This window comes from Stegostoma tigrinum, chromosome 18, assembly GCF_030684315.1.
Source record: "Stegostoma tigrinum isolate sSteTig4 chromosome 18, sSteTig4.hap1, whole genome shotgun sequence".
Taxonomy (NCBI): domain Eukaryota; kingdom Metazoa; phylum Chordata; class Chondrichthyes; order Orectolobiformes; family Stegostomatidae; genus Stegostoma; species Stegostoma tigrinum.
This window is the reverse complement of record NC_081371.1, coordinates 59,342,695-59,354,499: the sequence shown is the minus strand read 5'-3', so window position 1 is coordinate 59,354,499 and position 11,805 is coordinate 59,342,695. Positions and strand designations below refer to the sequence as shown.

Sequence of the window (11,805 nt, the reverse complement as noted above, 5' to 3'; positions counted from 1 at the left end):
CTGCATCCCTTTCCACACCCACCCCCACCCCTTGTCTTTACTGTATGTATATGGAGTGCCAGAGGAAGAGAAGGGGAAAGAGAGAGGTGAGGGGCAGTAGAAAAACAAGGGGGAAGGAATTGAAAAAGGACAAAAGAAAGTGGTGAAATGTGGCAGAAAACAAGAGCTGTAGTTTATCACATTACTCCAAATAATTAAACAAAAAACTGTCAGAAAACAACTTTATTATTCAACTTTTAAAAAAGTACAACATCTCAGTAAAGAATGTTCCCAAAATTGATCTGTAGGATTCCAAGAACAAAGTCATCCTCAGAAATAAAACTTCATGTCTAACAACAAAGATCTTTGGTTTGCTTTTAAAATAAAAATAGAAGAAACAGGAAGTCTGCTATGTGAGAAAATGGCACAATGTCACACAGAGTAACAGAAGATACTGACTCAGTCTAAAGGGCCTGGCAACAAGACTTCTACAGATGACACACACACACTGGCATCTTTGCTGGTCTGTCTCTCTCTCACACACACACACACACACACACACACAATATATTCAGTGAGGGTTTCTTTGCAGTCCAACTTGGCTCTGGTAGTTTAATGACATGGGGGATAATATTGCAAAACTCCAGGGAGATTTGCAAACAGCAGCTTCCCTGTTGCAATTACACAAACATGGCAGGCAATGAGTTTAGTGTTGAGGTGACATTGAACTCGCTGCTGTTCCTCCACAGAAAGGGGGACAGAGAGAAAAGTTAATTGTGTGTTAGAGGGAACTGGCAGTGTGGGGACAGCCAGAAGTGGGAAACACAGTCTTGTATTTATATAGCACCTTTCAACTCTCCAGGACATTTCAATGAAGGATGGGGGGTACTGTTGTAATGTGGGTAGCATGCCAACTAGTCTGTGCACAGCAAGCTCCCACAAACAGCAATATGGCAAATGACCAGATTTGCTTTCTGCTGTGTCAATCAATAGATAAAATATTGATCCAGGATTTCAGGGGGAAGCACCACTGCTCTTCCTCAATGCAGCACCACAGGATCTTTATTGGCTAAGTTCAGAGGCCAGACTGGATCCTCCCGTGTAACATGTCATTCAGAAGATGGCACCTCTGAGTGCAGCACTCCCTCAGCAGTGCCCCTCTGGGTCATGGTTCAGGTCGAGCCCAGAACTCATCAGAATCGAAGGCAGACAAGGAATTTCAAAAAAATCAGTGGGGCTAGGTGGGGGGTGGGCAGTAGGGTTTTGTAGTCTATTCCTACAGGTGCTGCACAGCTTCAAAACAAAATCGATCAATCACAATCTCGCTAATGTACGCTCATGGTGTGGCATTCCACCAGATTTCACAACTCTTGGTACAAACTGCAAACCCTCCATCCTCACTGACACATGCAGCTTAAACAGCCACATATCAGAACACAGGATCCCAACAGCACACATGCTCTCACTCACACACGTTAAATTAAAAATATACAGTGGCCGCTGGTTTTAATCCATCATTGGGGGAGTGAATCCATGCAAGATGCAGCATTCTTTGTTCTACGAACAAGTTCAAATAAAAAAAGTTGATACCGAGCTGCAGGGAACTGTAATCCAGCAGAACTCTGGTTGACCTGGGAGTTTGGGGGATGTGTAACAGTGAGTCCTCAGGGTGGGGGTGGGAGGGGGGGGGGGAAGGGGGGGGGGGGGGTCGGTGGAAGAAGAGAGAGGCACACATGCACATACAGGTCATTGTAACCCTCCAACAGTCTTCAGGATTTCCCCACCTTCATGTAATATGGGATCGTTCCCCGAGCAGTCAAGCCCTCGAACCTCTTGTAGGTGTAGTTAATGAAGACCCAGTCTTTAGATTTATAATCTGTGTCAGTCATGTTGGGCGCTGAGATGACAACAAAAAGGAAGGAGACACATTTAGCCTCAACTAAAACGACTTTGCACCAAACACAACACTGAATGACAGAGCGGCTATAGCATTGAAGCAGGCCATTTGACCCATTATACCAATACTGGCCGTTTGTAAGAGCTCATCAGCTCATACCATTCCTCCTGTGCTGCTGACTCACATGTGGCCAATAGTAGGTCTAATGAGTTAGAGTTAACTAAATGAACAAATTTGTATTGATATGGCACCTTCCACATCCTCGGGACACTCCAAAAAGCCGCACAGCCAACGAACAGGAGGAGGAGGAAGTTACTTAGCCCTTGAAGCCTGAGCACCAAATGCTCACTGAGATACTAGTTCCACACGTTTAACTTCACTTACACGATTGGGCTCAGATTCAAAATTAATTACTGATATAGCAACAACCAATTATAAACAGAATCACAAACTCGGACTCGTCTCCACCTGAAGTAGTACAGGCTACAATTTCACAAACACCCACATTAGCGGCTGAATCGGCTGCAAAATAAATAAGAGCTCAACCACAGAGCCAACTCAAGCTGTTGTTTCTTCTCGACGAGGATACTGCCTCTTTTACAGTGACCTAACAGCGAGCCTTCTTTTGTAGGGAGAATGCCCTACGGCTGCTTAGCCTTCAAATAAAATCATTCATCCAGGCTGGGCCAGCACCTGAGAGTCAACCCCATTACTGTGGGTCAGGAGTCACATGGAGGCCAGACTCCCCTTCCTGAGGGACATTAGGGAAGCAGCCAGGTCAAATGGTCACCACTAGGCCGACCATTTATTTAAGATTGTTACTGAAACTGAAAAAGAAAAAAAAAAAATCACATGACACCAGGTTATAGTCCAACAGGTTTATTTGAAATCACGGGCTTTTGCAGCACAGCCCCTTCGTCAGGTGAAGTGAGAGAAGAGCACACAGGTAGAGAGTATACAGGCAGAGAGATCAAGGGCAGAGAGATTAATCAGTTTGGCATTTTATAAATTCCTGCTTTTGGAAAATAAAACCTGCCCGATTCCAGTTTCAAACTCAGACAGATTCTGAACAAGGCCTCACACCTACCATTCATGGCAGCTTTTGTTTATTCCTACCGCTCTGCCTGTGTGAAGTTTGAAGAGTTCAGCAGACACTGATAAAACCCTTCAATAACCTCAGGGCAGTGATTTGAAACAGATTCCAGAACTTGCACCTTAAATCAATTGAAACTTGCTTCTCCTTTCTAACAGAGTTCTCCATATCCTGCTTCCGCAGTTTCCAGAATGCAGGAGTGTACGAACGATTAAAGATGCAACAACAGGCAGACAGCTATAGAGTCAGAGTAATAGGGCATGGAAACAGGCCAAGAACTGCTCAAAGCTGTGAAAGTACCACAGATATCCAACCTTAAAGGCAACAGGACAGGTAAACAAGGTGGTTAAGGGATACCTGCCTTTATCAATCAAAGCCTTGGATACAAGACTCAGGGAGGTTATGATGGATCTGTCTATTACATTCATTAGCCCACAGCTGGGAGTACTGAGGGGTTCTGGACTGCACTAGAGAGGGTGCAGAGGAAATTCCTCACACTGCTGCCTGGGCTGGAATAGATGTATGAATTAGAGAGACAGAGATGGGCTGGGAAAGCAGGAAAGGCTGAGGGGATCTGACTGAGGTGTACAAAATTAAAAAGGGTGGGGGGTGTCGATAATGGGGAAACCTTTGCCCCTTGTAGAGGGGTCAATAACCAGGGATCACAGTTTTGAAGTCAGGAACAGGAGGTTTAGATGGGACTGAAGGGAAGTCTTTTTCATTTACAGTGTGGTGGCTGTGATGAACTCACTGCACAAAAGGGGGTGGTAGGGCTAGAACACTCAAACATTGGTGTAGCTTTCAGGTGAACATCTGAAACATGCCAGTCTACAAAGCCATGTGCTGAGAAATGGGATTAGAACAGATGGATATTTGACAACCAGCATGGACACAATGGGCCAAAGAGCCTCCTTCAAAGTTTGTAAAACCTCTGATGTACAGAAATAAAGTTGTTTTACTTGGTTTATAACTAATTCCTTTCTTTAAAAGGCAAGGACTAGTTGTACAAATATGCATATGACAAATCCCTAACAATTGTGCCAGAGATTCCTTCATGCTTTTAAAACATTTGGCCTTTAATTTAACATTTAAAACATGGCATGTTTCAGACTCCTGAGTGAAGGATTTAATGTGCAGTGAATGTGATTCCTTCATACCTGGCTGCAAGATGTCCGACTCAGGAAATTCGTCGAAGTTTGAAGTGTCATCAATGCTTCGGATATTAATGGGAATCGCTGCTGGCCTCTCCCTGTTAGAGAAATTGTGCACATCTCAGAGTCATCAACTTTCAATTCAAACCTCCCGTCTCAAGCACCTGCAACAAAAGCAACTTGCATTTGTACAAAAACCAAAGCAACTGCAGATGCTGTAAATCAGGGACAAAAGCAGAAGTTGCTGGAAAAGCTCAGCAAGTCTGGCAGCATCTGTGGAGAAAGAAATTGGTTAATGTTTTGGGTCTGGTGACCCTTTCTCAGAAGGACTGCTCATGAACATCGGTTCTGACGAAGGGTCACCGGACCTGAAACATTAATTCTGTCTTTCCCTTCGCAGATGCTGCCAGACCTGCTGAGCTTTTCCAGCTAAACTTCTCTCCAGTAGTGTTTCCACCCATCTCCAGAACTGAGTCCCCCAGGGGGGTGGGGGGGAGAAACCCGAGAGCGGGGAGCAGTGCCTCCTTGCTCTTGAGCAGTTAATTACATTGGTGCCTTTCTCCAGTTCTCGCACCAGAGGGCACCTTTTCCACATCTACACATTCCAATCATTATTTTGACAAGTTAAACAGACTTCCCTCTCCCTGCGCTTCGTATTCCAAGTCACCGCTGCCCCACAGGGGCATATGGTCTCTCTCACCAGAGAGGCAACTGGCTGTGGCTTAACCCAAGGCGCACCAGCTTTCAGGGGAGGGGAGACATTGAGTCTATAAACAGTAACCTCACCTGGAACTGAACCACTGCTTTGACATCACTGTCCGGCCAACTGAGCTACTTGACCCAAAACCCACACCCCGACTTTTGTCTTTTCACGGCAGTTTAAGAACCACTGGGGGGTGTTTCTCAACTCAGTTTGAGGCAAATAGTCAATCATGACTAGGGCCCCGAGGGCACAGCTTGAGTGTACAGGGAAGACCTTTTAGAACATAGAACAGTACAGCACAGTACAGGCCCTTCAGCCCACCATGTTGTGCTGAACTTTTACCCTAAACCTAAGGTCTAAGGTCTATCTAACCTCCACCCCTACCTTACACTATCATCCACATGCCTACCTAATAGCTGCTTAAATGCCCCTAGTGAGGCCGACTCCACTATCCTCCCCAGCAATGCATTCCACGGCCCTACCACTCCGAGTAAAGAACCTACCTCTGACGTCTCCCCGATAATTGACCCCCTTTCACTTTAAAACTACGTCTCCTCATAATAGCTACCCAAGGAAACAGTCTCTAGCAGTCCATTCTATCTATACCTGTAATCATTTTGTATACCTCCATCAAGCTGTTTTAGAACAGAGATAAAAGGAGAAACTACTTCAGCCAGAGAGAGGTGAATCTATGGAATTCACTGCCACAGAAGGCTGTGGGGGCCGGGTCATTGAGGACATTTACGACCGAGATAGACAGGTTCTCGGTTATCCGAGGGTTACGGGAAGAAAGCGGGAGAATGGGGTTGAGGAGCTTATCAGCCATGATTGAATGATGGAGCAGACTCGATGGGCCGAATGGCCCAATTTACGGTGATTCTGTCAGTGCCCACTACAGCCGGTGCCTCAATGGCTGTGTATAAATGCCAACAAGAGTTGGATTCCCATTCTCACCCCACTATACAGAGGGAAAGGGAATGACAAAGCACCACTGATGGGAACAAGCCTGCACTTTGCAACAGCGGAGGCGGAGAGGAGGCCTGATCGAGACATACAGGAGTATGACAGATATAGATAGAAAGGCCCTTTCTCCCTCTATTTGGAAAGGGGTCAGTAACGAAGGGCACAAACTGTAGGTCACAGGCAGAAGGCCAAGAGGAGACGTGAAATGTTTTCACTCGGTGGGTGAAAGGAGTCAGGTACTCACTGCCTGAAAAGAAAAAGGGTTGATCAAGTCAGAAACTGAAAGTATTCATGCAGTATTTAGATATTCACTGGCACTGTCATAGTCTTCAGGGTTACAGGCCACCAGCTGGAAACTGGACTGGTATTGTCAGGTCTGTGTTTGCCCAGTATAGATACAAAGGCTGAATGGCCTCCTTGTGTGCTGGAAACATCTTGGAACAGCTTTTGGTGGTGGGGGGGTGGAGGGGAGAGAGAGGAGGCATCTGTTTGGTGCCTACTTTAACAGACAGTACCTCAGACAGTGGGGCTCTCGGTACAGTAGTAAACAGATGGCCTTGACAGTCCAGCTTGGAGTGAGATTTGAACGCAGAACCTTCTTCGGTCAGGGGAGAGCATGCCATCCACTGAGCCAAGGCTGGCACACAGTGATCATTTCCACAATTCGGGTGATGGTGAAACTGGAATTAGGTGAAGGGCACAACTCGTAAAAACAAATAGGCCACCCCTCACCCAAACCCCCTCTCCTCCACATTACACTGGTCTCAACAGGTCCAGAGGGTGAGGCGCCCCATCGGCACCCATTCCCCCACCTCCCTCCCTGCTTCACTTACCTGGTGTGTTCCCAGTCTACCCCCTCGAAAAATGGGTGACTTTTAATTTCTTCCACCCCTCCAGCTCCAATCCGATTATCTGCTGCACAGCAAAATCTGAAAACGTACAGCACCAGGAGAGTCAGTCCATAAACAGAACTAGGAACAGGAGCAGGCCATTCAGCCCCTCAACCCTGCCCCACCATTTCATACATCATCTGATCTCATCTCGACCTCCATTCCACATTCCTGCCCACTGACTGTAACCCTTCAACCTGTTACTGTTTAAAAACCACAGGGCCACTTTTATCCAAAAAAACGAGGGAGAGATACACTGACAGCACAGATTATTTCAATCATGGGTGAAATTCCCTTTGTCCTTCCTCAGTGTCATTAGAACAGCCCATCAAACCTCTTTCACAGAATCCCTACAGAATGGGAGCAGGCCATTCAGCCCAGCAAGTGCCAACTCTCAGAGCATCGCACCCAGACCAACCTGCCTATCCGATCCCTGTAACCTTGCACTTCCCATCACTAAACCACCTAACCTGCACATCCCTGGGCACTACGGGCAATTTTCCACGGCCGTTCCGCCCCGACCTGCACAGCTGTGGACTGTGGGAGGAAACCAGAGCACCCGGAGGAAACCCACGCAGACACGGAGAATATTTGTGCGCAGCTTGCACAGTTTGCTCAGGGTGGAAACAAACCCGGGTCCCCTGGAGCTGTGGGGCAGCGGTGCTAACCACTGGGCCACTGTGCCGCCCTTCTGTCATTCAGTCACCTTACTGATCAGAATCTGTACCACATTCATCCTCCTGCGCTCTGGTGGCCACGCCATAAAGGAACGAATCCCAGCTTGTGAATATCAAACTGATCCCCTTATTGGATGGTGGGTGGGGGTTCCACATTTCTCCCTCGCCTCTGTGGGAAGAAGCTCCCTCAATGTTGTCATGGACAGGCTGGTCCTTCCTGGAAGCTTCTATTCTCTGGTGCTAGACTTACAACATCCCCAATCCCCAGAGGAAAGCATTCTGTGCCATCAAAACTTTTTGTCTAAAGTTCCAATTTCCCCTTTCGCTTTAAAAAAAAAAATCACGAGATGAACAGAGAGAAAAAAGAAGTTTTGGATTAAATGACGTCAAATTGATTTTATTCAGAACGGGTGCAGCAAAGAGTCAGTGAGAAATCTGAAAGAACGCAGAAAGGGATTTGTTCTGTCCTACAGGAATTCACCAAACCGACAACGTAAATGCAGTTGTTAAAGCAAAAAGGGTTCCAATAGTAAATTACTAATTGCTGATTTAGCAAGTTGAGAGATTTCAGTCACGTACTCCTTTCAGCGTCACTGGGTCAGAATCCTGGAATTCCCTCCCTAAGGGCCATCATGGGTAAACCCACAGCACATGGGCAGAGTGGTTCATGAAGACAGCTCACCCCGACCTTCTCAAGGGGCAACTAGGGACAGGGCAAGAAATACTAGCCCAGCCAGCGATGCCTACATCCGAGAGGTGAATGTTTCTTTTTAAAAACAAAAAGGGTCTAGTTTCAAAACCTTAAAAAGACTCTTTAGACAGCACCTTCCAAACACACAACCACTTCCATATAGAAGGACAAGGGCAGCAGATACATGGGAACACAACCCCCTGTAATTTCCCCTCCCAGCCACTCACCATCCTAACTTGGAAATACATTGCCGTTCCTTCAGCATTGCCCGTTCAGAATCTGGGAATTCCCTCCCTCAGGGCTTTGTGGGTCTACCTATAGCATATGGATTGCAACAGTTCAAGGCGGCAGCTCATCCCCACCTTCCCAAGGGCAATAGATGTTAACCAGCCTGATGTGCTCACATGCCATGAGTCAATGAACATAAAAGAAAATTATACAGATTAAAAATCTCCAAAAAAAATTTAACTTTAAATTTTAAACTTTGTGATTCATATACCAGGAGACCCAGATCCCTCTGTACCACTGAATTCTACAAACTCTCTCTATTTAAATAATTTGCCGTTTTTCTGTTCTTCCTGCCAAAAAGTCAACATGTTTATATTATTCTACATTATATTCCAACTGCCAAGCACTGTGAAGCTGGACGAACACAGCAGGCTAAGCAACATCAGAGGAGCAGGAAAGCTGACGTTTCGGGCCTAGACCCTTCTTCAGAAAATTGATGAAGGGTCTCTGCCTGAAATGTCAGCTCCTCTGATGCCGCTTGGCCTACTGTGTTCATCCAGCTTCACACAGTGTTATCTTAGATTCTCCAGCATCTGAAGTTCCTACTATCCCTGCCCAATACCACATGTCTCTTTACAGAAACCTGCAATCAATACACTAGAGTTTGTCAAAAAGAGTGAATGAGAAACAGTAACATAAAATGACGTGATTACACATAAATTCCATTGCCACAGGTGGCCGCCATTCAGTTTACTGCATCAACTGATGGTAGCCCTGTCACATGCTGCCTTCTATTCAATAACTGTCTCAGAGAGCCTGTCTCCCACTGACAAGTAACGCACAGAGGCCCCAGCAGCTGCTGGAAACTGGTCTTCACCCCCCCCCCCCCCCCACCCCCTGCTGTTTCTGCTCTTACCAAGGAGAGCTGAATCAGTGGGTGTGTTATTCACTAGCAGAAAGGGGAGTACCTGAGAATTAGGCTCTTTGATCGCTCAGAAATGGGAACTTCCGGAGGGAATACCAAAGTTTCCTTCCAGTTCATCACTTTGCGATATGTTTCCTGGGGGGTTTCAGAGCAGAACGGAGGGTATCCTGAAAAACATCACATCCAGCATTAGATTAATCAGTCTCAATTTTACATAAAAAAAAACTAAAGTGATTTTAAAGACTTTGCAGGATACACTCATGACCTTAAGCATTTTCAAAGCCAAGACCTTAAAAGTAAAGAATCACTTTTAAAAAACACAGATTGCGGTAACAGAGGGGCTGGGTGGGATTGAGATGGGAGAGTGGGCATGGTGCTGCAGGCCAGAGTTCTAGTCTGACTCAGCGAATGCAAGACCATTCAGCCCAATAAACCTGTTCTACCCATTTCACACCCTCTCCACTAACAAAAAGAGGAGGAGATGAGGTCAGTGCTTGAGGGGGGACACCTCAGGTAGCCCACAGAAAGCAACTTAGTGTCTTGTTCAAAGACCAACTGAACTACCTCATGTAAAAATCCTCATAAATCTTGGAGTTTAGAAAATGGCAGAATTCTATGCATTAAAAAAAACTTAATTTAAAAAAGATACGTTCATGGGGCATTGTCCTCACTGGTTAGGCCAGCATTTACTGCCCATCCCGAAGAGTGACTCCAGACAATGTAGTTGACATGTAGGCCACATTAGGTGAGGATGGCAGATTTTCTTGCCTGAACAGTTTCCGAGAATCCTCTGGGTTTTACCAGAATTAAGAATGCTTTATATGGTCAAATTTAGGCTAGTGTTCTACTCCATATTCTTAGTGAGATTAAATTTCACTCTTCACAACACAGGGGATTAAAAAAAAAAATCAGAGGGAGGGGGAGGGGGGGGGGAGAAGAGGGCTTTTTTGCCCAACGGGTAGTTAGGATCAGGAACATACAGCCTGGAAAATGTGGTGGAGCAGGCTCGGTGGGGGCATGGGAGAATTATGTGAAAAGAAATGGGATTGGCATTAGGTAATGGATGCTCATTTGAAGAGCTAGTACAGGCATGGATGGGCAGAATGGCCTCCTCTGGTATCAAAATAATTCTTTGATTACAATACCTGACATTTTTGCAATAAAAAGTTTTAGTATTTATATGGCACCACTCATATTTTCAGGGTGTCACAAACAATTATTTGGATCGAAATGGTGTGCAGGGAAGTGGTAGGAGATTGTTATTAGGTGATATAGCAATGCAGGCATCTTCGGCTGAATGGCCTCCGTCTGCACCATAATCCAGCCTACAGCATTTATCAGTGGCATTTTCTATCCCAACCAGAGTTTCAGGCAGTGGGGTTTCACGGCAGTAATTCCTGTCAGAAAAACACAATCTCTAACCCCAGAACTTTGCAATTGGTCCCGGACATACCTATCAGCATCTCATACATGATGACTCCCAGAGACCACCAATCACACAGCTTGTTGTATCCATTCTGCATGAACACCTCTGGGGCAATGTAATCAGGAGTGCCAACTGTGGAGTAAGCCTGAAAAAGCAGAACTTCAAATGAAAACACTCAAGAAAAATAAAATAAGATCGATCCAAAACCCAACCCCCCCACCAGGTGAGAGCAGGTACGACAGGCTTCAAGCTCACATTCTGTTTCCGATCACATGAGATTCCCAGAGAATGGGGGGGAAAAAAAAGAGGTCAGCGACTGTGTATCCTGCATTTCCCTGGCATCAAACTAACCACTCACTTTCAGTGACTAACAAAAACTTGCATTTCGGTAGCAGAGGGTCACAACATCCCACTGAAGCCAGCAAAGCTCTTTTTTGTAACACAGGGAAAGCAACAGACAATTTACTTAGTTCCAGCTCCTGCAAACAGCAATGAGACGACGGCCAGATAATCTGTTGTTTCGGCAAAGTCAAAAACCGAGGGATAAATATTGGCTGGAACCAGAAAAGGTTCTTCAAAACAGTGACCACAGGATCTTGTGCATCCATCTGAGGAAGCAGCTGGGACCTCTGTGGAATCTCCTGCGTCACATCGAAAAGTGAGCAAACGCAGATTATCTGCTTAGGTCTCAATTTACACATGGGGCTTGAAGCCTTAACTTTCCAATTCACAGGCGACCCACTGATATTCAGCAAGCAAAAGGGGAAGGCATGACAGAATGCTTCAACAGCACAACTATCAAAACAATTAAAAGACGATGAAGGAACAAGATAAATCTCACCAATTGCCGCCTGTTCTTCTTCCACGTTTCAGCTTTTCGTTTGGAGTTCATATTCTGAAACGCTGGTGAGGAAAATAAATGCAATCAAAAAATTTAACTCTCTCTTCCCTGGGTTTGGGAGTCCCCAGTAGCGTAACCCAATACTTCACTCACAGAGCAACTTACTGAAATCACTGGGAGGACTGCAGGTCAGATTTCGGTAGAACTCTGTCCTGTGAGCTTTCTTTAATCCTGTGCACAGGCCAAAATCAGACAGTTTCACATGACCCTATCAATCAAAAAACACCAAACAGATATCAGTGTCACAGAGCCTTTGCGGCACTGAACTGTCACAAGAACAA

At 45.8% G+C, this 11,805-nt stretch overlaps 1 protein-coding gene across 4 annotated transcripts in view; it reads right to left on the bottom strand.

Annotated features, from left to right (window-relative positions):
- Positions 1-1,662: 1,662 nt before the first annotated feature.
- The window catches only part of LOC125461130 (serine/threonine-protein kinase 38-like), a 77,381-nt gene continuing 67,238 nt past the window's right edge, over positions 1,663-11,805 (bottom strand). For 3 of the 4 annotated variants that reach the window (XM_048549557.2, XM_048549556.2, XM_048549558.2), the window contains 7 exons: positions 11,630-11,732; positions 11,465-11,526; positions 10,651-10,768; positions 9,241-9,364; positions 6,620-6,715; positions 4,127-4,218; positions 1,663-1,876 (listed from right to left, as the gene is read on the bottom strand). In XM_048549557.2, coding sequence (XP_048405514.1) covers positions 1,749-1,876; positions 4,127-4,218; positions 6,620-6,715; positions 9,241-9,364; positions 10,651-10,768; positions 11,465-11,526; positions 11,630-11,732 — 723 coding nt within the window. In that variant the 3' untranslated portion in view covers positions 1,663-1,748. The remainder of the gene's footprint in view (positions 1,877-4,126; positions 4,219-6,619; positions 6,716-9,240; positions 9,365-10,650; positions 10,769-11,464; positions 11,527-11,629; positions 11,733-11,805) is intronic. The other variant, XM_048549555.2, reaches the window with a different exon arrangement.